Source organism: Maylandia zebra, linkage group LG7 (assembly GCF_041146795.1).
Source record: "Maylandia zebra isolate NMK-2024a linkage group LG7, Mzebra_GT3a, whole genome shotgun sequence".
Taxonomy (NCBI): Eukaryota; Metazoa; Chordata; class Actinopteri; order Cichliformes; family Cichlidae; genus Maylandia; species Maylandia zebra.
This window is the reverse complement of record NC_135173.1, coordinates 69,322,201-69,349,154: the sequence shown is the minus strand read 5'-3', so window position 1 is coordinate 69,349,154 and position 26,954 is coordinate 69,322,201. Positions and strand designations below refer to the sequence as shown.

At 43.5% G+C, this 26,954-nt stretch overlaps 1 protein-coding gene across 4 annotated transcripts in view; it reads left to right on the top strand.

Annotated features, from left to right (window-relative positions):
• Nucleotides 1-24,329, top strand: part of LOC101470416 (sodium channel protein type 4 subunit alpha B) — a 45,739-nt gene extending 21,410 nt beyond the window's left edge. For 3 of the 4 annotated variants that reach the window (XM_024799407.2, XM_024799406.2, XM_024799405.2), the window contains 13 exons: nt 244-307; nt 1,136-1,290; nt 2,595-2,768; nt 5,650-5,751; nt 6,668-6,952; nt 7,107-7,160; nt 7,268-7,405; nt 7,523-7,627; nt 12,815-13,085; nt 17,722-18,337; nt 18,467-18,611; nt 22,304-22,375; nt 23,281-24,329. In XM_024799407.2, the coding sequence (XP_024655175.2) occupies nt 244-307; nt 1,136-1,290; nt 2,595-2,768; nt 5,650-5,751; nt 6,668-6,952; nt 7,107-7,160; nt 7,268-7,405; nt 7,523-7,627; nt 12,815-13,085; nt 17,722-18,337; nt 18,467-18,611; nt 22,304-22,375; nt 23,281-23,403 (2,304 nt within the window). In that variant the 3' untranslated portion in view covers nt 23,404-24,329. Of the gene's footprint in view, nt 1-243; nt 308-1,135; nt 1,291-2,594; nt 2,769-5,649; nt 5,752-6,667; nt 6,953-7,106; nt 7,161-7,267; nt 7,406-7,522; nt 7,628-12,814; nt 13,086-17,721; nt 18,338-18,466; nt 18,612-22,303; nt 22,376-22,676; nt 22,738-23,280 lie in introns of all 4 variants that reach the window. The other variant, XM_024799408.2, reaches the window with a different exon arrangement.
• The last annotated feature ends 2,625 nt before the right edge of the window (nt 24,330-26,954 follow it).

Sequence of the window (26,954 nt, the reverse complement as noted above, 5' to 3'; positions counted from 1 at the left end):
TTCAGGTTTTTGTTTGAAATTCATCAGCAGCTGCTGATGTTAAAATCACTGCAACAGCTTAAAGAAGGTGATCATCAGACTTTTACAGGACTGAAATCAGCCATCCTGAATTCACAGACACAGTAAAGACCCGAGACAGACCCGCGTGAGCTTTCAGAGTGTGAACACTTAGTCCGGTGACAGTATTTTAAAGTAACTAGGACATTAAAGTTTATTTATGTTTGTGAACTTCTGTGTCTGCAGTGTGACGTCATGCAGAAACGTAAAGATGAAACTCATCCAGAACCTGAGGACTGCTGCTGCAACAGTATGAGCACACACACACACACACACTGTTATATCAAATTATTATATGTAAAATAGTTTAAACCTGCAGTGACAAACCTTTGTCTCCCTCTTGTGGCAGTGAGAGTAATTACGTAAATGCTGAGCTTTGGTAAACGTGTTCATGTTTCACCATATTTGGATCACACAGACTCGGATACCTGCTAATTAGTGTTCAGTAACATTCAAATAAAATCCTCAAGTTTCAGTCCCTGAAACTGGACCTCAGACTTCTTGAATGTCTGTTGGTCCAGTCAACCTCACAGCAGCCATATTATTGGTCAGATGATTGTAATAAAAATGATCCAAAAGGCTCCAACAGCACAAACACGGTCCAGAGGTCCAGTTCAGGGACTGCAATTGGCAGACAGCTAGCAGCTACTCCCGCCTGTGTCACCATCCACCTGTTAGTCAAAGAGGCCCCGCCCCTAATAATGCCAACTTTAAGGCTCAATACAAACCTTCTCTCACTCTCTTACAGTTGTCATGAAAGAGGGAAATTATGGATATGGATTTGGTCTCAGGCTGTAAACATGTTTATTTGTGCTGTAAAGTTTTAACATAGGGACATGTTAAATCTATGGCGACCGGCTCACTGCTGGGGCCTCTGCTAGAGGAACTGCAGCTTTTGGTTCTTCTGTGCATGATTTAGTTTTCAGTGCCTCAGTTTGATGGATGATGTAGACCCAATTTAAAAGTTCAACAAACTGTGACATACAGAGATGATATCAAAGTTCCTTCACTGCAGCTGTTTCCGTTACATCAAGAGAACAGAAGCCAATCAGTCAGCAACGCCTCTGATGTGTTTCAGGCTGTTACATCTGCTGTCCGTTCCTGGAAATAGACACATCCCAGGGTACCGGCAGGGTCTGGTCTAACTTCAGGAGAGCCTGCCTCTGCATCGTGCAACACAAATACTTTGAGGGCTCCATCGTCTTCATCATCCTGCTGAGCTGTGCAGCTCTGGTAAACAGACATTGTCAATACATATTTGACAATATACATCATGAATTCATGTCACATTCAAACCCTGAACTCACTTGGACATGTTTTATCTTCCTGGCTTAACTCCACACTGAAACCACTGAGCTAAACATATGGCACTGATAGCGACCTGCATGAACCCACAGACAGTTGATTTTGTCTTTGAAATCACTTTTGGATCAGTGTCTTGATGCATGCTCAATCATCCAGGTAAGTAAATCCCAAAGGTTGAATCTGTACACCTGGTCGTAACGTTTTCAGGAGAAACTTTCATCATCAGGGGACGTCTTCAGTCTCAGCTGACTGCAGGTCTCCAACCATATAAACAGGACATTTGCACACTGACTGAAACTAGCACCACTGAAGGAACAATGGGCTGGGAGGTCAGTTCCTTCATCGTTAATATGCAAATTCTTTTGACCATTGATCAAAGACGATTGATCAATAACCATGAGTCCCATTCACAGAGAGTTGGGGAATGGCTGCAATCACAGCATTGTAAGATGGTGACAGATGTACCCTTAGGCCCCTCCTCCATTCAGAGATGGTCCTTCCCTTTTCACGTAAATGGCCTCCTTGACTCCGCCTTCAAACCAGCATTCCTCCCTGTCCAGGATGTTACATCCTCATCATTGAAAGAGTGTCCACTGGCCTGTAGGTGTGAATAGACTGCAGAGTCCTGTCCTGACGAGGTGGCTTTTCTGTGTTGTGTCATCTGCTTGTGCAATCTACTGTTTATAAGGTTGGAAACCTGCAGTCCGCTGAGACTGAAGAAGTCACCTGATGATGATGAAACGTTTCTCCCACTGAAAACGTTCAGATGAACTGAATCAACCTTTTTGGGTTTTGGAGCTGTTGGGGTGGTTTCCTGTTCATGGGTAGAAAAGTTATGTCTTATTATTGCAGAGGTGCTGCTCTGAAAGACACAAAACATCCCCTCACTAAAGCGCCAGAGTTGCAGATGATCACAGTCTACAATATTAGAGAGAGGATCACAACAATCAGATGACAAGAGCAGCCCTTGGTGATAGTGGGAAGGAAGAATCCCTTTTTTAATAGAAAGAGACCTCCATCTGAACCAGAATCAGGGAGGAGCAGCCATCTCCTGGATGTGTCGGAGGGTGGTGGGAAAAAACACAGACAGAAAAGAAGAGCTCATGAAGAACAAACAGGACAGCAGGTCGTCTGTTAAACCAGAAGGTCACACTGCTAGAATGACAGTGGTTGTCCTTAGATCGTCTCATATGCTGCTTGTTGTGAGTAAACAGGCGTGTGTTTGTGAACAGGTTTTTGAGGACATCTACCTGGGGCATCGTCCAGTCTTGCAGAGAGTTTTGAAGATGGCAGACCTGGTGTTCACCTTCGTGTTTCTGGTGGAGATGCTACTGAAGTGGATCGCTTTTGGATTCAAGAAATACTTCACAAGCTTCTGGTGCTGGCTCGACTTCCTCATCCTAGATGTAAGAGCACAATCGGCAGCACCGATTATTGGCAGTATTTTACAAAGCCAGTCACGGAGGGACCACAAGCCAGTGTTGTCCTAGTGCTGGTCCCAAGCCTGGGTAAATGGGGAGGGTTGTATCAGTAAGAGTATTCTGACTAAATCTTGGAATGAACGAAAAATGATGTGGGGCATTTAACCATGTGTGGAGCTGGGGATCATAGACCCACCTCAGCATTGGTGATGGCACCGAAGCTAAAGGACGGGCTGTTCATGTCTGAGATGTGGGCGGCGTTGACAGGATGTCAGTATTTGACGTTGTAGTAAAGAAATGGGGTTGTTTCAGTTTGAACAGATAAACTAACAGCACACAGTCAGGCTGGGTAAGATGAACCTGCTGCTTCACTACTCTCCTGTACAATGAGGTCAGTTCAATTTAATCGAGTTCAATTCAATGTTATTTATATAGCACCAAATCACAACAACAGTTGTCTCAAGGTGCTTTACACTATAAGGTCAAGACCCTACAGTAATGTTAAGGAAACCGAAAAAACCCAACAATAATATGACCCCCTATGAGCAAGCGCTTTGGCAACAGTGGGAAGGAAAAACTCTTTTAACAGGAAGAAACCTCAAGCAGAACCAGGCTCAGGGAGGGGCGGGGCCATCTGAGGCGGGGCCTGATTATTTAAGACCTTATTGGTTTAAGAGTATGTGAGGTGCAGGATTTTGAATTCTGGATTTAACAGGAAGCCAAAACAGGAGAAATCTGCTCTCTCTTTCTAGTCCCTGTCAGGACTCTTGCTGCAGCATTTTGGATCAGCTGAAGGCTTTTCAGTGAGTTTTTTGGACTTCCTGATAATAATGAATTACAGTCGTCCAGCCTGGAAGTAATAAATGCATGACCTAGTTTTTCAGCGTCACTCTGAGACAGGATATTTCTAATTTTAGAGATGTTGCACAAATGGAAGAAAGCAGTCTTACATATTTGTTTAATATGTGCGTTGAAGGACATGTCCTGGTCAAAAATGACTCCAAGGTTCCTCACAGCGTTACTGGAGGCCAAGGTAATGCCATCCAGAGGAAGAATCTGGTTAGATACCATATTTCTAAGATTTTCAGGGCCGAGTACAACAACCTCAGTTTGATCTGAATTAAGAAGCAGAAAGTTAGCGGCCATCCAGGTCTTTATGTCTTTAAGACATTCCTGCAGTTTAACTCATTGGTGTGTGTTATCTGGCTTCATGGACAGATAGAGCTGGGTGTCATCTGCATAGCAGTGTAAATGTATGCTATGTCTTCTAATGATGCTGCCTAAGGGAGGCATGTATAATGTAAACAGAATTGGTCCTAGCACTGAACCTTGTGGAACTCCATAATTAACCTCAGTGTGTGACGAGGACTCTCCATTTACATGCACAAACTGGAGTCTATTAGATAGATATGATACAAACCACTGCAGCACAGTACCTGTAATACCTACAGCATGTTCTAATCGCTCTAATAGGATATTATGGTCGACAGTATCGAACGCTGCACTGAGGTCTAGCAGGACAAGCACAGAGATGAGTCCACTGTCAGAGGCCATAAGAAGATCATTTGTAACCTTCACTAAAGCTGTTTCTGTGCTGTGAACTCTATGAGTAGTAAGCAAAGTTTATTTATTAGGTTTATTTATTATTAAGCACTTTTCACAGAGTTGCTGTACACAAAAGGGTCAAATAAATCTGAACATTAAGTGCTAAAATATTCAATAAAAATATTTGATAAAACAAAATAAACTAAACAGGTAGTTTTAAAATAAATAAATAAACCTATAATCATTCCAATAAAAATCCTGAAGCCTGTTTAAAAAAAGATTTTAGTCCACAGAGTCCACTAAGTGTAGTTGTGGTGGTAGACTGTTCTACAGCCTTGGTGCCACAGACTGAAAGCCTCTGTGCCCCCTCGTCTTTAGTCATTTACAGGGAACAACCAAAAAATCCAGAGTCTGTGAATGAAGAAAGAAAGCAATGATTTGTCCAAGCTGGAAAACAGGTTATTACAATAGTCTAAAAATAACTTAGAAATGTTACTTAAATGAAATGAACAGCAATATGATGAATATTTTATATGCAAGTGGAAGCCAGAGAAGAATCCAATATTACACCCCGTACATGGCTCAACTCCTTGAACGGTCCACCATATACAAGCACAGGTGAGCCCATAAATGGCAGGAAGTAAACATTCATTACTAAATAAGGAAACCAGAATCTTACATGCAAGCGCGCCTGCAGTTAAACGCTATAGCTAATAGCATCCCCCACCATGCTAGATCTAGGGGAGGAAAAATATCTGCACGCAGTTCAAGAAAAGGTTTACAGTTTTAAACACAACAATGACAACTTTGATCATAATGACTTCAACAGAGGCAATGGTTTGTTCTAACAGAGACGGTCCTATCAGATAAGTAAGAAGAAAACCAGTCTAAGGCAGAGCCACATACACCAGCCTGAACCTCAAGCCTGTCAGGCAGAATGTTATGGTAAATGGTATGAAAGGCTGCACTAACACTGGACAGAATGATAGCAGAACAGTCCCCTGCATCAGAAACCATTCAAAGATCACTACAGATACATTATACAAAAGACAGAGCAAAGACCTGATTTCCTACAGTTGAAACCTGACTGAAACTCTTCCAATAAGCCATTCCTCTGCAGATGATCTGTTAGCTGTTGACAACTACTGTTTCAAGAATCGATAACATGAAGGCTGGGGATTGGCCTATAATTAGCTAAGACAGCTGGGACAAGGGGTTGGTTTTAAGTAATGTTTAACAACTGCCATCTCGAAGGCCTGTGGCTTGTAGCCGATTATTAGAGACAGGTGGATCACATTGTCACCGCTGTGCTGTCTTCTAGGTGTCTCTGTTCTCCCTGATGGGCAACATGCTTGGATACACCAGCCGGCCTCTGAGAGCTCTGAGGACTCTGAGGGTCCCGTCTCGCTTCAAGGGCATGAGGGTGAGGCAGGCACTCATACAGATACAGACATTGCCGAGCAGGATGTAGGTGTACTCTTCTGCTAGAGAAAGAAGATCAAATATTTATAAAATTCTTTACTTGTTAAATGATTTGTAGAGTTCGTGTGACTTTCTCTTTTGCTCTACTCATCATTGTGTTCCCTTTTTAGGAGATTTGACTCCTTAGGGTGTGTCTGTTATTTCCCATAGACACTGAAAGTTTGTCCTATCCATCATCATTCTCCTTATTTGCAGGGTATCTGTCCCTAACAGTTTCTTCGATTTCACCCAACTCGGGGAGCGTTCATCAAACAATCTTTGTTTTCTTATTTCTCGGTTGTCCATCCTACAGACGTGGCCCAGGTATTTTAATCGCTGGTGTAAGCAGAAGGACTTTATCACTTTTGTCTCAGTAATGCGTGCAGGTCTGCATTTGTGAGTTTTAATCGCCAACCTGTTATTCAGCCTCCCAAATCTGTATGACCACACAAAAAGAACACACTGTCCTTTGACGTTCAGAGGAAAGTTTGTCCATACTTGAGGAGGTTACTCCACAGACTGGCGGCTGTGCTCCGTTTGCTCAGCCAGGCACAAGACTGGGTTCCCCAGGGTGTAGCTGTCCTAATGACAGAGGTGTGAGAGGCGACTGGTCTTACCAGGACTTATCAATGCCTTGTAACCCTAGTATAAAACCATTTGCATGTCACACAATTTACACCCCAAGTTGAATGATTGTTTACGTTGTATATCATTTGCTTAGTTTTTGTTTACAGGTTTTCAGGTCTTTCAGTAGCTAATAGTGAACTTTCCTGGCAGAACTAAAGTCCTGTTGGATGGAGAGCCAACGTGGAGGCAGCTTATTAACTGGATGTGAGCTGATTCACAGCAGAGACCTTTTTGTCTCTGTCTGTGTGCAGGTGGTGCTGAAGGTGCTTGCCGTGACGCTGCCCTCCATGTTCAGCATGCTGCTGGTGATTCTGGTCATCTGGCTTGTCTTCAGCGTGATAGGAGTGAATCTGTTTGCAGGAAAGTTTTCTTACTGTTACAATGAGACTTCAGAGGAGCTTTTCTCCTTTTACGTGGTGAACAACAAGACTGAATGCTTTTCACTGATGGATCAGAATTTCTCTGAGGTCAACTGGAAGACGTGGACGTTTAATTTTGACAATGTGGGGATGGGTTTCCTGTCGCTGCTGATCATGGTCAGTGTGAACACTCTAACTTGTTAGTTAGAATGCATAAAACCATCAACTGTGTGGAAAAAACATAACCAAGCTAACTAAAGTCAGTATCATTTAGTAATACAGCTTGAATTCATTGTTTTTCTAATGAAACTCTGTGTTGATTGTGGGTCAGGGGACGTCTTCAGGCTGGATGGGCATCATGTATGCAGCTGTGGACTCCAGACAAGTCAGTATACACGCTGGATCAGTACTGTTACTGTTGCTGTTATTACTGGTATATTACTACTGTGTGTGTGTGTTAAAACCACTGTATGTGTGTGTGTGTGTGTGTAGGTGGAAGACCAGCCGCACTACGAGATCAATGTGTACATGTACCTGTACTTCATCTGTTTCATTATCATCGGCTGCTTCTTTACGCTGAACCTCTTCATTAGAGTCATCATTGATACGATCCACCAGCAGAGACACAAGATAGGTCACACACACACACACACAGTTGGGCATCAGTCTGTAGAAGCTCCACAGTGTTGGCTGAATTCGTTCTTCCTGTTTCTGTCAGTTAACTTTGCTCTTGTCTCTCATCTCTACTTCGGAGGGAAACATGTTTTTGTGACGGACCAGCAGCAGAAATATTTGAGCACCATAAAGAAACGATTCTCTGAAAAATGCAACAAAACTGTTCCACAACCTCAGGTCAGTTCAGATATAGTTCTTCAGTCTTTGTCAACTGCTGGCTGATTTTCATTTTCAGCCCAGTCCTTGTACCCGACCACTTTCAGAAGATTACCCAACTCTGACCCATTCTGTCACGGCGACGGATGGCCGGTACTGAATAGGACTCAGGTGCAGAAACCCAGAGCGGAGACAGTAGATGATTTAACAGTTTATTACGGTTAAGTGCAAAGGGGAAAAAAGAAACGTGGCAAAGACAGAAAATGACGAGACGTGGAGCCTTGGTGTGGCGTGCCCAGGGGAACGTGGCTAGGGCGAGGGAACGAGGCCTGAGAAGCGGAACGGAGCTGAGTGGGGAACAGTCACACTGAGGGAAGAGGATATAGGAGTTAGGCAGGTAGTGAAGGCAGCTCAGAAGTGGCCAGTATAAGAGCAGCAATTCTTACTTGCAGTTTAGGGACCTGGAGTGTTTGAGAGGGGGGTGATGAAGATCCAGGGGAGGCTGAGTGGCGTGGAAAGGCTGACCTGAGATCCGGGGCTCCAGATGGAGTGTGATGGCAGGAGGGCAGGCAGGTGAGGCACAGAGGGATTTCCAGAACGATCACTAGGTATCCCGAGTCCGGAGGTGGAGTGTGAGCCAGGGTGGGTACAGCACTGTAGTACAAAAGAGTCTTTGTTAGTAAGATAAATCACAGCGAGAATTTGAAGCACAAGACCTGTTACCAACATGGGTTGAAGACGAACTGGCAGTGAGTGAACATCGATGTGTGGTTTAAATCCCTCTGGCTTGATTGCCTGCAATAGGCTCCAGGTGTGCAGGAGCTGGAGTTGGCCCTGCCCAGGGGCGGATCCCAGGTCAGTTCAGGAGCCTAATGGAAACCCCAGCCACCCACCGTAGACCATGACACATTCAGGCATAAAAGAGGCTCCTAACTCAAGGGATGAACTAATGTTGTGTCCACACATGATGCACAACTCAGGAAACAGCCAGTTTCAAGTTGTATCTTTGAGCTCTTTTGCTGAATTTGTGAAAAATGCCAAAGAAATGGGAATCTAAGGAGCTTGGAAAGAGAACCGTTAGTTGTTTGAAGACGTTTCACCTCTCATCCGAGAAGCTTCTTCAGTTCTAAGGTCAAATGGTGGAGAGTCCCAGATATAAACCTAGTGGGAGTTTCCCCCCAAAGAGATACAAAGGACCCCCTGATGATCCTCTACCTAATCACATGAGCCAAGGTGTGAAAACGGGTGTGGGTCACAATCAGCCAGAGTTTCGGGTGAGCTCATTGTGAAACCTGGCCCCACCTTATCATGTGATTTCCTGAGGTCAGATGCCTCAGGATGTGAGTGGATGTTAACTGGATTATAGATGGCAGAGAGTTGGTGTCGTAAACCCCGCCTCTGTTCAAAGATGGTCGCTCACAGTGGACATAGATGCTTCTTTCACTCCTCTTTCAAACCATCTGTCCTCTCTGTCCAAAATGTGAACATTGGCATCCTCAAAGAGTGTCCTTTATCCTTAAGATGCAGATGGACTGCTGAGTCTTGTCCTGTGGAGGTGGCTCTTCTGTGTTGTGCCATGTGCTTGTGAAGTGGCTGTTTGGTCTCTCCAATGTAGAGGTCTGAGCATTCCTCGCTGCACTGTACAGCATACACCACGTTGTTAAGTTTGTGTTTAGGAGTTTTGTCTTTCGGGTGAACCAGTTTTTGTCTGAGCGTGTTGCTGGGTCTGAAATGCACCGGGATGTCATGCTTGGAGAAAACTCTCCTGAGTTTCTCTGATACACCGGCTACATAGGGGATGACAATGTTGTTGCGTCTGTCCTTCTTATCCTCCCTCGCTGGTGTCTGGTCTTCTTTTCTGTGCCTCTTTGCTGACTTTAAAAACGCCCATTTAGGATAGCCGCACGTTTTGAGTGCTTCCTTTACATGTGTGTGTTCCTTCTTTTTCCCTTCAGGCTTAGAGGGAACATGTTCTGCCCGGTGGTGTAGGGTCCTAATTACTCCAGGTTTGTGTTCCAGAGGGTGATGGGAGTCAAAGAGGAGGTACTGGTCCGTGTGTGTGGGCTTCCGGTAAACTTCGATGTTGAGGTTGCCGTTCTCTTCAATGTGCACAGCGCAGTCCAGGAAAGGCAAACAGTCGTCCTTTGTGTCTTCCCTGGTGAACTTTGTTTTTATCCACAGCGTTAATGTGCGCAGTGAAGGATTCCACTTCTTGTGTCTTGATTTTGACCCAGGTGTCGTCCACATATCTGTACCAGTGGCTGGGTACTCTTCCTTTGAAAGAGCCAAGAGCCTTTCTTTCCACTTCCTCCATGTAAAGGTTGGCTACAATAGGTGACACGGGGGAGCCCATGGCACAGCCATGTTTTTGTCTGTAGAAGCCTTCGTTGTATTTGAAGTATGTTGTGGTGAGGCAGAGGTCTAACAGTGTGCAGGTCTGATCGGGTGTGAAGTTGGTCCTGTCTTCCAAGGAGCTGTCTTCTTGTAGTCGTTTTCTGACAGTCTCCACGGCCTCCGTGGTGGGTATGCAAGTGAAGAGAGAGACTACATCAAAGGACACCATGGTTTCATCTGGATCCAGGGTAAGTTTCTGGACCTTGTCGGTGAAGTCGGTGGAGTTCTTGATGTGGTGTGGGGTGTTCCCCACGAGAGGAGCAAGGATGGTAGCAAGGTGTTTAGCAATGTTATAAGTGGCTGAGTTTATGCTACTGACTATGGGTCTGAGTGGGACAGCTTTGTGGATTTTAGGAAGTCCGTAAATGCACGGTCACCTCCCTCCAGGACATCTACAGGAAGCGCTGCCTGAGGAAAGCGGGGAGGATCATCAAGGACTCCAGTCACCCCAGCCATAAACTGTTCAGACTGCTTCCATCAGGAAGGAGGTTCTGCAGCATCCGGTCCCGTACCAGCAGACTGAGAGACAGCTTCTTCCATCAGGCCATCAGACTGCTGAACACTTCATGGATGCTTCTCTGGTGTCCTGGATTGTTGATTACCTGACAGGAAGACCACAATATGTACGTCTCCCACAGTGTGTGTCTGACAAGGTGATTAGCAACACAGGGGCACCACAGGGGACTGTCCTCTCCCCCTTCCTCTTCACCCTCTACACCACAGACTTCAGCCACTGCACAGAGACCTGCCATCTTCAGAAGTTTTCTGATGACTCTGCGGTGGTTGGATGCATCAGCAGGGATGATGAGACAGAGTACCGGGCTGTGGTCGACTCCTTTGTCACGTGGTGTGAGCAGAATCATCTGCAGCTCAACGTGGCAAAGACCAAGGAACTGATCGTGGACTTCAGGAAGACCAGGAAACACTTGACCCCTGTTTCAATCCAGGGGGTCAGTGTTGACATTGTGGAGGACTATAAATACCTTGGAGTACACATTGACAATAAACTGGACTGGGCTAAAAACACCACAGCACTTTACAGGAAGGGCCAGAGTCGTCTCTATTTTTTGAGGCGACTGAGGTCCTTCAACATCTGCCAGAAAATGCTGAGGATTTTCTATGAGTCTGTGGTGGCCAGTGCGATCCTCTATGCTGTTGCATGCTGGGGGAGCAGGCTGAGGGTCGCAGATGCCAACAGACTTAATAAACTGATCCGTAAGGCCAGCAATGTTGTGGGGATGGAGCTGGACTCCCTCAAGGTGGTGTCGGAGAGGCGGATGCTGTCCAAGATAAAGACAATGTTGGATAACACCTCCCACCCACTCCATGACATGTTGGTCAGTCACAGGAGCTCGTTCAGTGAGAGACTGAGATTACCGAAAAGCACCACTGAACGACACAGGAAATCATTCCTGCCTGTGGCCATCTCCCTGTACAACGCATCCACTTAACACACTGTTTGCTGCTACAGCTACACATGTTTCTTTTCCAACTATTTATTTATAAGTGACTTATGTATGTATGTATGTATATATATGTATATATTGTACTATTCTTAGTTAGCGTATTGTCTGTCTTGTCTTAATGTTGGTTTAAAATGGAGCACTGTAACAAAAAATAATTTCCCCCAGGGATCAATAAAGTATTCTGATTCTGATTCTGATAGACACCTCAGCTTCACTACTGGAACTTCAACATTTTGCACTCCACACTGTATATAAATGCCACTTGTTTTGCACATGTCCAACTGCCAACCTCTGTATATTTTATATATTTTATTTATTCTATTTAATTTTTAAAATATGTATAGACACACACACACGTAGATATTTATATTTAGTATACACATTCAGTAATGCACATACACTCTTATACTGTACATATATTTATTCATATAATTCTCAGATTTACCCATTCTTATATTTTGCTTGTTCTTATGTTATTGTATTTTTGCACACCTCTGTTGCTTGTGAAGCTCGCACACAAGAATTTCACTCGCATGTACTGTACCAGAGTACCTGCACATGTGATGTGACAATAAAAGTGATTTGATTTGAAAGTTCATCTCGCTTCCATCAGCCCAAAGATGTTTCTCAGACCTGTACACGCTCCTTTAGATGTTTTCTGGTAAAATCTATTCTAGCACTTCTTGAGTGTAACCAGTAGTTTGCATCTTGTTGTAAACTCTCTGTATTGATCGTAGACTTTCAAAGAGTTTCACCAACCTCCTCAAGAATCCCCTTGACTCAATTAGATGCTCTGATCCTAAATACAACACCTTGAATCAGTTTCAGGTTTTGTAACTGCTCAAACTTTCATTGAATAATGAGGGAATGGGCTTTACTGTTTGTCACCTTTGAGCCTCTGAAAACGGGGGACTGCATGAAACAACAGTTGATGGAATATTTTTACAAACCTTTAAAACTCACGGTGTGCAGACACTAAAATACGCATCAGAGTCCAGATACTTATGGATATATGTTCATATGTAGCACGTGAAGGCACGTATGGAGGCGTTGCAGTAATAAAGGTAATGAATGTTAGAGCTGTCAGATTAATGACTGTAAGGACGAGTCTCATTTTGTGCAGTAGAGAGAGTCATCAGCTGTCAATCAGACTCTTACACCAGCCTTCATATATTAGCCTGTTGCCTCCTACTGTGGAGGTGAAGAAACAAATTCTGTTTCAGCAGTGATTAAGATAACATTGAATCACAAAGTTTCTCCTGTAAGAGGGTTTTTACTGAAAACTATTTGCAGTGTCAGCAAACCGACTGACTGCCGGAGTGTTTAAAGCTTACGTCTTTGTCTCCAGAATTGCTGCCTGGCTTGGCTGTTTGACCTGGTCACCGCTCTGTACTTTGAGATCTTCATGGTGGTGGTTATCTTCTTCAACATGGTGGTTCTAATGGTGGAGACTGATGATCAGAGTGAGGAGAAGTCACTTGTCCTGAACTGGATCCATCTCATCCTTGTGGCCATCTTCCTTGTTGAGTTTATCCTGAAGATCATTGCACTCAGACAGCATTACTTCAGAAATGTCTTGCACATTGTGGACTTTGTGGTTCTCACTTTGTCCATTATAGGTGAGTCCTACACACAGAAACAATCTTCTTTTCTTATCTGATCTCAGTTTGGTTAGTTACTGCAAATGTCTGCGGGCTGTAACAGGAAGTACAATGTTCCCTGTTTTTACTCTAAAGTCAGTCCGTGTCATGGTTTCTGCAGTTTAAAATGTCTTTGCCCTCTTCCTGATTTCCTGATGTTTGTCACACTTACATGTTTCAGATCAAACAATGAAAATATTTGTCAACGATAACACGTGTAAACGCAAACTGAAGTTTCTAAATGAATGTGTTTATTATTAAGGGGAAAAACCCCAAATCCAAACCTGGCCTGTGTGGAAAACCTCCACTTATGGCATCAAAAGCAGAAGAAAGAGTGTGGTGTGTCTGTGTTATTTCCATTGTTGTCTAAAGCATTGGAGAAGATGGTCCTCTCACAGACGCAGGCCTCCTTGGATGCAAATAATATCAGTGATAAATTCCAGTCTAGCTTTAAACCACGCCATAGCACCAAAACAGAGTGTTTGAGAGAGGTCAAAGATTGGCTCTCTGATAACTCTCTTATATTGAACAAGAAGAAAACAGAAATCGTGCCGTTCGACAACCATATTTCACAGGGCCAATTTGCTGATACTCTTGGACCCCTTGGCACCTTTCTTTCTGGCACTGTTAACAACTTAGGTGTCCTCTTTAACAGCTAAGTTTGACAAACAAGTATCCTCAGCAATGTTCCCTCTAAGCTGCACGCATGGGCAATTGTGCACTGCTGGCACCTGAATTGAAATTAAAATGAAAACTTTAACAATTCTGTTCTGCAGTGTGAGTCAGTGACTGGCTGCTCCCGTATGGGATCAGAACGATGCCACCTTATCCCAAAGTCCAGCCAATGATGCGATTCACATTCGTATATACACAGCTAATCAACGTCGCTGACAGGCTATGACAGCGTCCTTATGTGCCGACGCCGGTGTTTTAGCGAGCAAAGCGGCTGATGTGGAGTGAAGCCACGTTAATGACAACGTGTACAACCATCGGAGATGTGAGCAGGACAGACGGAACAACTGACGGACAAAGTGTGGACTTTATACCAGTTTTTAAATTGTGTTGATCGGCCACGTAAAACCAGAGTTATGATAAAAATATCTGCAGTGTTTGTTTTCCTTCCTGAATACTGTCGTTTTTATATTTACTGCAGGAAGAAACGGTAAAAACGGCGTTTTATAAGGAAACCGCTCGAAAGCCTGTTAGCAAAAACAACACCAAAAAAACCCACCCTTTCCTATTGGTCGAAAAATATACCATGTCGACCAATCAAAAAATGATATGGCAACATGGCCTTTAGTTGTTTAGGTGTGAGAGATTTGTGACGTTTAGCGTGTTTGGAGTGTGTAGTTAGTGTGTTGTCGTGTGTTGCGACGTTTAGCTAGTGTGTAGTGTAGTCAATAGTTTTGTTGTGTGTGTCAGAACAATGAGGCGACTGCTGAGCACCTTGAGGCGACTTTTGTTGTGATTTGGCGCTATATAAATAAAATTGAATTGAATTGAATTGAGTGTTACAGGTGTTACAGCAGTGATACATCTGCTGCTGTCAGGCCTGCAGGTATCAGGCTGTTGTTCTCCTTCATCTCATAGTGGACAGAAATTATTTTTTGGAGTGGCACAAATAATTTGTGTGGCATCAGATTTGATGCAGAACAGCTGATTGTTCTGTAAATAGTTTGAAATGTTTGTTTAAAAAATGCCTTTGCTGCATTTTTAGGTAAACAGCTGCAAAAAGCTTTGTTGTTTGCAAAACTTAGTTACTTTTTTGAAGAAGTAACTATATAATTAATTGCCCAACATTGGTCATTATTCACTGTATTTTGCAGACAGAGTTACATACTCTCTCCCACAGAGTCATACTCATAATACAAGTCAGAGCTTTATAAAAAAAGAAAAAAAAGAAAGTTGTGTTTTCAAAATTGGAGTTCAAGTTATTTTTACTTCCAATACAGGGAGTGCAGAATTATTAGGCAAATGAGTATTTTGTCCACATCATCCTCTTCATGCATGTTGTCTTACTCCAAGCTGTATAGGCTCGAAAGCCTACTACCAATTAAGCATATTAGGTGATGTGCATCTCTGTAATGAGAAGGGGTGTGGTCTAATGACATCAACACCCTATATCAGGTGTGGATAATTATTAGGCAATGTCCTTTCCTTTGGCAAAATGGGTCAAAAGAAGGACTTGACAGGCTCAGAAAAGTCAAAAATAGTGAGATATCTTGCAGAGGGATGCAGCAGTCTCAAAATTGCAAAGCTTCTGAAGCGTGATCATCGAACAATCAAGCGTTTCATTCAAAATAGTCAACAGGGTCGCAAGAAGCGTGTGGAAAAACCAAGGCGCAAAATAATGCCCATGAACTGAGAAAAGTCAAGCGTGCAGCTGCCAAGATGCCACTTGCCACCAGTTTGGCCATATTTCAGAGCTGCAACATCACTGGAGTGCCCAAAAGCACAAGGTGTGCAATACTCAGAGACATGGCCAAGGTAAGAAAGGCTGAAAGACGACCACCACTGAACAAGACACACAAGCTGAAACATCAAGACTGGGCCAAGAAATATCTCAAGACTGGTTTTTCTAAGGTTTTATGGACTGATGAAATGAGAGTGAGTCTTGATGGGCCAGATGGATGGGCCCGTGGCTGGACTGGTAAAGGGCAGAGAGCTCCAGTCCCACTCAGACGCCAGCAAGGTGGAGGTGGAGTACTGGTTTGGGCTGGTATCATCAAAGATGAGCTTGTGGGGCCTTTTCGGGTTGAGGATGGAGTCAAGCTCAACTCCCAGTCCTACTGCCAGTTTCTGGAAGACACCTTCTTCAAGCAGTGGTACAGGAAGAAGTCTGCATCCTTCAAGAAAAACATGATTTTCATGCAGGACAATGCTCCATCACACGCGTCCAAGTACTCCACAGCGTGGCTGGAATGAAAGGGTATAAAAGAAGAAAAACTAATGACATGGCCTCCTTGTTCACCTGATCTGAACCCCATTGAGAACCTGTGGTCCATCATCAAATGTGAGATTTACAAGGAGGGAAAACAGTACACCTCTCTGAACAGTGTCTGGGAGGCTGTGGTTGCTGCTGCACGCAATGTTGATGGTGAACAGATCAAAACACTGACAGAATCCATGGATGGCAGGCTTTTGAGTGTCCTTGCAAAGAAAGGTGGCTATATTGGTCGCTGATTTGTTTTTGTTTTGTTTTTGAATGTCAGAAATGTATATTTGTGAATGTGGAGATGTTATATTGGTGTCACTGGTAAAAATAAATAATTGAAATGGGTATATATTTGTTTTTTGTTAAGTTGCCTAATAATTGTGCACAGTAATAGTCACCTGCACACACAGATATCCCCCTAAAATAGCTAAAACTAAAAACAAACTAAAAACTACTTCCACAAACATTCAGCTTTGATATTAATGAGTTTTTTGGGTTCATTGAGAACATGGTTGTTGTTCAATAATAACATTATTCCTCAAAAATACAACTTGCCTAATAATTCTGCACTCCCTGCAGTGTTAACATGCTACAAAACCAATTTTTCTAAAACATTGTAAGTGGCCTAAAGCAGTTAATTAAAAGTCGTCTAAGATAAATGTAAATGCTGTAATTTGATTACTTTAATAAACCATGTAAATTGGATGGATTAGATGCTGGCGTGACCACAGTGCACACGTCTGCTGGTGCTCACAGTGGTCCAAGGGACGCTCAGGGAGTTTGTGTGTTCGCTCAGACACGTGAAACATTAGAGGGAACATTGATCCTTGGTAGTTAAATCTAGTTTTTACCAACTGCGTCAAATATCCAAGGCCAAGCACTACATAGGACCTTGAGAACCTATCCATGCATTTCTGACCTCTAGATTAGACTACTGTGATTCCCTTTACTTTGGTCTCTGCCCTTCTTCATAGATTGCAGCTTGTCCAGAATGCTGCGGCACACCTTTTGACTGGAACCAGAAGGTTTGCCTCTATTACCCCAGTCCTCGCTGACCTGCATTGGCTCCCTGTCAAATACCACATTGAGTTCAAAATTCTCTTGCTCACCTTTCAAACCATAAACAATACTGCGCCGTGCTACCTCATTGAACTCCTTAATCCGTATATCCCCAGGAGAGCCCTAAGATCATCAGGACAGTTACTCTTGGTGCAGCCTAGATCCCAGCTAAAGACCAGAGGTGACCGTGCTTTTGTCCTGGCAGGCCCTAGCTTCTGGAACAATCTTCCTGCTGCCGTTCACGCCTCTGATTCCATCCATTCATTTAAATCACAGTTAAAAACTTAGCTGTGTGGCCGAGCGTTTTCGGTTAGTCAAGTGCACATTCCCTATATTTCATCCAGCTGTTATTTATCTTCTATTGATGTACCACTGTATGTATACCCCCACTTTATATTTATGAATACTCAGTGATTTTATTTTCTAAAATACACTCTGATGTTTTATTTCTTATTTTATCTGTATTTTTGTTTAACCAGCTTTTCTCAATTCTTAGCTTATTTGTACTCTGTTATGGTCTCATATCTGTTATGTTTGAACATTTTTATGAAGCACTTTGGTGTACCTTCGGTCTTAAATGTGCTATACAAATAGTTGTTGTTGTTGTTGTTGTTGTTGCAGGTCTCTTCTTAGCTGACATCTTGGAAAAATATTTCGTCAGTCCCTCTCTCTTTTCTGTTATGCGATTGGGTCGTTTGTTCACCTTATGTGGAGCGTTCCCTCACATTCGGTTTGCCAGAAGGATCTGGATGCTGATTATGGGCTTTGTGATGTCACTTCCTGCCCTTTTCAACATCGGCCTGCTCTTCTTCCTAATTGTGTACACATTCTCCATCATTGGGATGTTTAACTTTGCCTACGTGAAGCATGAGATGATGATCGATGACATGTTTAACTTCAAGACATTTGGAAACAGCATCATCAGCATGACTATGATCACCATGTCCTCGGGGTGGGACGGCCTGTTGAGTCCCATCATGAACACGCCTCCAGACTGCGACCTGCGATTACCTGAGCCTGGTAACTGCGCCAACCCGACGGTGGGGATTGTTTTCTTCAGCTCCTACATCCTCCTCTTCTGCCTGCTGGTGATCCACCTGTTCATCGTTGTCATCCTGGAGCTCTTCAACACAGCGAGCCCTGAGGACGCTGAGATGCTGAGTGATGATCACCTCCAGATGTTTTATGAAACCTGGAGGAGATTTGACCCCAGTGGCTCGCAGGTCATACAGTACAGGTGAGACTGAGCTCGGTGACGGTTTCTAACCTTAACACTAATCAAAAATGGTTCTGCACTATAATGGACTCCACTGTAACAGTCTAATAGTCTCTAATGGACTTTAATATTTTCTAATGTGTTCCCCAGTGAGCTGGCAGACTTCTGTGATGGTCTCCAGGATCCTTTGAGGATTCCCAAACCAAACACCATAAAACTGACTCACTTGAATCTGCCTCTGTTTCCTGGAGACCAGATCAGCTGTTTGGATGTTCTGCGCACAATTACTACACAGGTAAGGTCACCTGGGACGGGCTGCCAACATTTTGATATGTTTCTTAAACTCTGTTTGCTTAAACTAAAACCACTCTAAAGTCTTCTCCTTAAATGTTTACTGAAGAATTTTAGGTTTCCTCTTTATTTTCATCTTGTTAATCAACCAAAGACCCAGACATTCATTTGAAAGCCTGATGCTTAGCCTCGTCCACCCCAGCTGTAAAACTCAGAAACCAGTCTTACTTGTTATCATCTATCGTCCACCTGGGCCTTACACAGAGTTTCTGTCTGATTTCTCAGACTTTTTATCTGATTTAGTTCTCAGCTCAGATAAAATAATTATTGTGGGTGATTTTAACATCCATGTAGATGCTAAAAATGACAGCCTCAACATGGCATTTAATCTGTTGTTTGACTCAATTGGCTTCTGTCAAACTGTAAAAGAACCCACCCACCACTTTAATCACACTCTAGATCTTGTTTTAAGTGGGAAGAAAACCTCCGGGCCCAAACAGGCTGAGGGAGGTGTAGCCATGTGTTGCTACCAGGTAGGCATGACTAAAGATACGCTGAGGAAAAGAGTCAGAGATTATATGCCTACTGAAGGATATACCCTGGTCAAAAAAACAACACCAAGATTCCTCACAGCATTACTGGTGGCAAAAGCATTGCCCTCCAGAGTAAGAATATGCTTAGATACCATGGTACTAAAATTTTTTGTATAATGTACAATACCCTCAGTTTAATCTGAATTTAGAAGCAGAAAATTAGAGGTCATCCAGGTCTGATGAAGACCCTCGAGAGGTTGGTTCTAAACCATCTGCGCCCCCTGGTGTTGTCTTCATTGGATCTGCAGTTTGCTTACCAGCCTGGCATCGGGGTGGAGGACGCCATCATCGACCTCCTGCACCGAGCTCTGACTCACCTGGAGAAGCCTGGAAGCACTGTGAGGATCATGTTCTTTGATTTCTCCAGTGCTTTCAACACCATCCAGCCACAACTTCTGAGGGACAAGCTGGAGCTATCAGGAATGGACCACCACATGTCCCAGTGGATACTGGACTACCTCACAGGACGCCCACAGTATGTGAGGACACAGGGCTGTCTCTGACACGCTGGTCTGCAGTCCGGGGGCCCCACAGGGAACTGTGCTGGCACCGTTCCTCTTCACCCTCTACACTGCAGACTTCTCCATCAACTCCCTACGCTGCCACCTACAGAAGTTCTCTGACGACTCTGCCATAGTCGGCCTCATCACAGGTGAGGACGACTCAGAGTACAGACAGCGGACTCTGGACTTTGTGGACTGGTGCCAGCAGAACCACCTGTTGATCAACGCCGGGAAAACCAAGGAGTTGGTGGTGGACTTCCGGAGATGCAGACCCACCACACTGACACCGGTGAACATCCATTGGGATAGTGGACTCCCACCTGGTGGGAGTTATGGGGTGTCTGGCCCATTGTGGATAGGTACCTAGGTGTTCACCTAAATAATAAACTGGACTGATGCTCTTTACAGGAAGGGTCAGAGCAGACTCTACCTGCTGAGGCGGCTGAGGTCATTTGGAGTCCAGGGAGCGCTTTTAAAGACCTTCTATGACTCTGTGGTGGCATCTGTCATTTTTTACAGTGTGGTATGTTGGAGCAGCAGTTTATCGGCAGCTGAGAGGAAGAGGTTGGATAAACTCATCAGGAAGGCCGGCTCTGTTCTGGGATGCACCCTGGACCCAGTGCAGGTGGTGGGAGACAGAAGGACTCTGTCCATCAGAGATGTTATTTTGGCCAGAGTCTCCCAGCCCATGCATGTAAATGTTGCTAAACTGCAGAGCTGCTTCAGTGACAGACTGCTGCATCCTCGATGCATGAAGGAGCGTTTCCGCAGGTCCTTCCTCCCTGCAGCTGTCAGACCCAGCCAGGCTTGTTTTCTATGAGCCTGGGCCACATAAACCAAACCACAATCGAGCCAGATATGGCATGCCATCGCATAAACAGTGCCAGCTATGCCAAGCCTGGCCCATATCTGGATGACACACGTCTTATCATGCCAGAAGTCAGCCAGCAGTGCCGGCTTGATGCCAGATCCGGGCCAGACCTGCTTGCTATGTGGGAGGAGGATCACACTGCTCAGCCTCCCTGGGAAAGTCTATGCCAGGGTGCTGGAAAGGAGAGTTTGTCCGCTAGTCTAACCTCAGATACAGGAGGAACAATGCGGTTTTCGTCCTGGTCGCGGAACACTGGACCAGCTCTTTATCCTCTGAAGGATACTTGAGGGTGCATGGGAGTTTCCCCAACCAGTCCACATGTGTTTTGTGGACTTGGAGAAGGCATTCGACCGTGTCCCTCAGGGTGTCCGGTGGGAGGTGCTGCGGGACTCTGGGGTGTCTGGCCCATTGCTACGGGCCATTCGATCCCTATATAACCGTTGCAAGAGCTTGGTTCGCATTGCCGGCAATAAGTCGGACTCGTTCCCGGTGGGCGATGGGCTCCGCCAGGGCTGCCCTTTGTCTCCGGTTCTGTTCATAATTTTTATGGATAGGATTTCTAGGCGCAGCCAAGTGGCGGAGGGCTTTCACTTAGGTGGCTTCAGAATCTCATTTCTGCTTTTCGCGGATGATATACGACGAGGGTATACGACTGTGGAACTCTCTTCATTATAATTTAAAGAATTGTATAAGTTTACATTGTTTTAAAAAGTGTTACATGCTTAAAACGATAACTCAATATGAAGAATGCGAATGAAATTGGAGTTCATTGAAAAAGGATCCTTTATAATTTTTTGTTTTATTTATTTAATTTTATTTTTCTCCCTGTTACTATGTGGAGTGGTATATTCTGATTGTAAATTTGTTGTTTGGTTTGGGTTAGGACCGGAGAGAAATGTTAATATTAGTTTGTTCCCTGATTTTTGGTGCCCACTTGTAATATAAGTTGGATTGTAGATAGGGGGCAGGGTTTAATAAGAATATTTTCTTCTTCCTGCTCCTTTTCACACATGGTTGTAGTGCTTTGTTGATAGAAAGTGTGGTTGGTTTGTTTGATCTGTTATACCAAGTGTGAAATAAATAAATAAATGAAATGAAATGATGTGGTTCTGTTGGCTTCATCGGGTGATGGCCTCCAGCTCACACTGGAACGGTTCGCAGCCGATTGTGAAGCAATGAGGATCAGCACCTCCAAATCTGAGGCCATGGTTCTCAGCTGGAAAAGGGTGGAGTGCCCAGGATGAGTTCCTGCCCCAAGCGGAGGAGTTCAAGTATCTCGGGGTCTTGGTTGCGAGTGATGGGAGAAGGGAGCCGGAGACGGATTGGTGCTGCGGACGCAGTGATGCGGGCGCTGCACCGGTCCGTCGTGGTGAAGAGAGAGCTGAGCGTAAAAGCGAAGCTCTTGATTTGCCGGTTGATCTACGTCACTCATGCTCATTGATCAACAGCCACTGATCAATGAGTACCTTTCAAAGAGTGCTTGGAAAAGGCCGCAATTGCACCTAAAGGCCAGCGGCCACTCTTTCAGTGATGAGGATGTACACATCCTGGACTTTCCTTTTTAATAAATAAATTTTTCCTTCAATACAGAAAACTTTAAAGGCCTTCTTAACCTCACCTAAGGACAAAAAAGGAATCATACTTATGGTGGCCCAGGTGGCCTGTTGATAAACTATAACTATTGCTTGTATTATTCTTATTGTGATTTTTGATGTTGTTGTGTTTGCAGGCGTTTGATGAACCAGCAGAGGTGGATGCCCTCAAAGCCAAACTGGATGAAATAGTCAGGATTCACAGCCAGGTTCTATTCTATTCTATTCTATTCTATTCTATATATTAGTGAACTTTAAAAACACATCATTGCAACAGATTTTTTGCAACAGGTTAATGAGAGAAAATAAATTAAAAGTCAGAGCTTCAGGTTTGATTTTATTCAGCATGAAAAAAATAGTTGTCTCAAACTTTTCAGCTGGACTATTGAAACACTTCAGTGATTATTCTTTGGATTATTTACATTTACGCATTTTAATACTTTTTAAGTTGTTTTTTAAGAATACTTTTAGACACGCCTTTTCACGTATTTGCTGTTTCCCAAAACCTAGGCCGCATCCTTCGGAGGACCCGGCCTTTGTGGGCTACGTGGGCTTGGTCCTCAGGAGGCCGGTAAGCTGGAAATGAGCGGCTGTGAAATTGGACAGTCTAGCCTTCTTGATTTGTTCCCGCCCTTACTTCCGCATATTTCTGGTCGCTAGCACCACAGCGTGAAAACGTTATAAAAATGGGCCCAAAAATGTTGCTCTTTTTCCAGGCACTTTCTAGAAAGATTATTTTAATTATAAAAAAAACTCTATGCAAATGCCCAAAGCCCTTCAACACAACTGCTATAAAAATTTAACTTTTGCTCCACTAGATTTTCAGAACCTACCATAAAAATAAGGGACTGTCCTTTTTTGTAAGAAATCTTATAAATCCAGCAGGGGATCAAATAATTATAGCCCCACTGTATTTTAGATGGTTGCTGGGTCTCAATAAAGCTTAAGGAACACACTTGCAGAGAGGTCACAGACACATAACTTACCACTATTTTTTTTAAATCAATCAGGCCAATTGAATCTTTAAATAACTAAGGACACTGTGCCAAAACTAACTAGGTCAATAAAACTACATGAAGCAGAGATTCTAACTGGTGAGTCCCGTTTTCCACAGGTGTCACGTGAATCAACCACCACCTCGCCAGCACAGGAGGAGACAGACATGATCCAGAAACATGTGCAAGGTGGAGATGCTGAGCAAATGGTAGTCCAGGCTGTGGGCAGAGAATTACAGTGAGATGATAATCTACTTCTACCTCCTTCCTTCGTTCTCCTGTTAGTGAACTCGACTCTTCTTCTGCGAGGACTCAGTGACACCAGATCAGAGCAAAATGTGTAAGAAAAATGTGCAAGTGTGCTTCTTCTCATTCTCGATGATGCCAAAGATTTTTCCCTTCTGACAGTTCGGTTTGTGTGGGGGCAATTACCTGAGACCCACATAAACACCAGTTATTTTACTAACACTTATTAACCCTTATTATGAGTTATTATTGTGACAGGAATAAAACCAGTTCTGCGTATACAAACAAACATTATGTTAAACTACAACAACAAAACTACCAAAGAGAGGAGAAGAAGGAGCTGAAGCTGATTTTATTACATTACGAACTTTGATTATATGATTTATAGTGAAATAAAAAATATTTCCATCCATCCATCCATCAGTCCATACTCTACTGCGCGTCCTCCCCACCCAAACCTCAGCCGAGAACATTTCTGAAACCTGAGAGCAGTGTTGCCAACTCCTCAGTAAGGAAAATCGCTATTGGCGGTCCTAAAAGTCGCTAGAAGTCACTAAATGACGTCATTGCCTAATTTGCATAATTGGTCATGCTAATGTAATTGTAACCTTCACTGTTGGAGAGAGAAATAACATTGTGGAAGAGACATAAAGTGAGTAAAAAACATCCTAAAGGCATTTAGAGTTTATTTAGAACTACAAATTAAATTTATTTTAGCAATTATTGTTTTTTTAATGTCACAATTCCAACCCTGCTCCTTTACCCGGGCTTGGACCGGCAAAAGTGACCCGAAATAAGCACTCTGGTGGAGTTAAACCTTGTGATCCACAAAACAGCATAAGAGTAAAAGAGTAAAAGAAGAACTGACTGCGTTACAGCACCCGCTGCTTGTTGAGAGTAAAAGCGATATGCGACTTTTTTTTAGAAAAAAAGTCACTAAGGGGTCTGAAAACTCGCTAAATATAGCGACAAAGTCGCTAAGTTGGCAACACTGCCTGAGAGCACTGCGTCAGGTTTCTGGACTTGCTGAAGCCCGTGCTCCAGCTCCACCCACGGTTTGCCTGGTTTTAAACAAAACTTTTATTCTTCGGGACTTTTTCAGTTCCTGTGATCTGGATTTTCTGTGACTGAGATGTGTCTCAATGAGTCCAGTGCTATATCTGAACTTTTACCAGTCGATTGTTGCTATTTTAACTCACCATGAACGTCGGGCAGAGGTGGAGGCACAGGATTACAAATGGAAGCAGTGCTATTATTAAATTCTGTTCTTTTGAATTCTTTTGGCAACAGAGAAAGACTGGACTCAGAGTGGTCAAGCTCCAAAAATGATCTTTATTTTACATTTCTGGAAATGGAGACCCGTCACACGAACACACACACTCTGGTCTGAATTCTTTGCCAGCTAAATCCGTATATATATTTCTGCACTGCATCACACCGACACACAGTTTACTTAATACGCCTGTGCAGCTCTGCACTAAAACTTCCTGTTCTCTGCAAAAGCAGTTTCCTGTCAGTGCTCTGTGACATTGTGCTCAAACTGGCGTTCTCCTAGTCTGGCCTCTATAAAACAATATAAACAGAAAATAAGCATTAAGAATATATATTTATATCGTAACACTTTCTACAGCCTTCGTTCTCCAGCTTTGAACTTACCTCGTTTGAGGTGAGTCGCACAGACCCGGTTTTCTGCGCTGTCATCTATCGCCCCCCGAAATACACTAAGAATTTCATAAATGACGTTTCTGATTTTTTTTAGCTGGGATTATGCCTAAAGTGTTCTTATTATTGGAGATTTTAATATACATGTATGTTGTCCTGATAAGCCACTGGTAAAGGACTTTTTAAGCCTTATTGACTCTTTTAGCCTGGTACAGTCCGTGCCTGGCCCTACACATGAGCACGGACACAAACTGGACCTTGTCCTGTCATATGGTCTGCCTGTCACTAACTTGGAGATTTGTGACTGTGCACTCTCATATCATATGCCTGTGTTATTCAACATTGGTTTTACACATACTGCAGTTAAATCTGGCGCTCCTGCTTGGCGCTGTCGGGTTATTAACCCCTCCACTGCTGCGCAGTTTTTTTGCTGCTTTTAATCAGCTCGGCGGCCCTTCTGACTTTGTTTCCTCTGACACAGAAGAGCTTAATTCCTGGTTTTATTCTTGCTGTCAAACAGTCTTGGACTCTGTGGCTCCTTTAAAAACCAGGCAGCCGAAGGCTAAACCTGAGCCTTGGTTTAATGAGAGCAGTCGGGTTGTTAAGAGGGAATGTCGTCGAGCAGAACAGAGATTGAAAAAGGATAAACTGCAGGAGTCATTTCAAATTCTCAAATTCTGCTGGCATCGCTACCAGAACACTGTTAAAGAGGCAAAAAGGGAATATTTTGCAAATATTGTTTCTTTCGACAGTCATAACCCACATGTGTTGTTTAGGACCATTGACACTGTTCTTGATACTCCACTGAATGTCTGTTTGGAAGTTTCTCCTGATATTTGCAATACTTTTCTGAGTTTTTTTCTTGAACAGGTTGGCACCACCAGGGCTCTGATCAAAGCTCCTGACTCTGACCCCTCTGTCTCTGACATTCTCCACTTTAGAGGATGTGGTTCACCATATTAAGCCCGCAGGTTCCCCTCGGGATCCTGTCCCCCCACAAAGACATTTTTCCTAGTATAGGCAGTATGTCCTTGACATTATTAACAGCAGTTTGTCTTCTGGTATGGTTCCTGCAAATTTCAAACATGCAGTAGTGCAGCCACTGCTTCAGAAACCTGGCCTTGATCACAAGGTATTAGCTAATTATAGGCCTATTTCCAAGCTGCCTTTACTTTCCAACGTTTTAGAGAAAATTGTTTTTTGTCAACTGAAGTATTTTCTAGATGAAAACAGTATCCATCCTTAGAAGGCATGGGACCTCTTTTCATTGTTACGCTGATGACTGCCACATTTATTTGCCACTAAAGCAGAAGGATGGCCTCTCCATTAAACCTCTCTTGGCATTTCTAGATAACAGTAAAACCTGGTTGGCCTTAAACTTTTTATTATTATTATATTAAACAATAATATTTTAAACCTGTTATTACTGACAGCCAAATTAGAGCAGTGAAGTCCATTTTTTATCATGTAAGGCGACTGGCAGGTGTGAAATCTTCTTTCTGGGCAGCACACTGATCCATGCTTTTATTTTATCCTGTCTGGACCACTGTAACTCCCTTTATGTGAAGGTCAGGCAGTCGTTGCTCTCACATCTGCAGCTGTTTCAAAATGCCGCTGCATAAAATGCATCGTCACATAATCACCAGTTAACAATATGCACCTGAGGCTACAGTCTATCCTGTTGATTAGCACACACATATGATCTTTCGTTCACGTTTTCTGACTCACTGACCTTAGGATTTTAGGTTGTTTAAGTTAAAACTTCAAAATAACTGCCTGTGGGGATTTCCAAATGGACTTTAGTTCAACTAATGTGTTTCTCAAAACATTCAAATGTTTAATATCTTTCTCAGAATTTTATTGTCTTTGTCCTTCAAACGCTCCT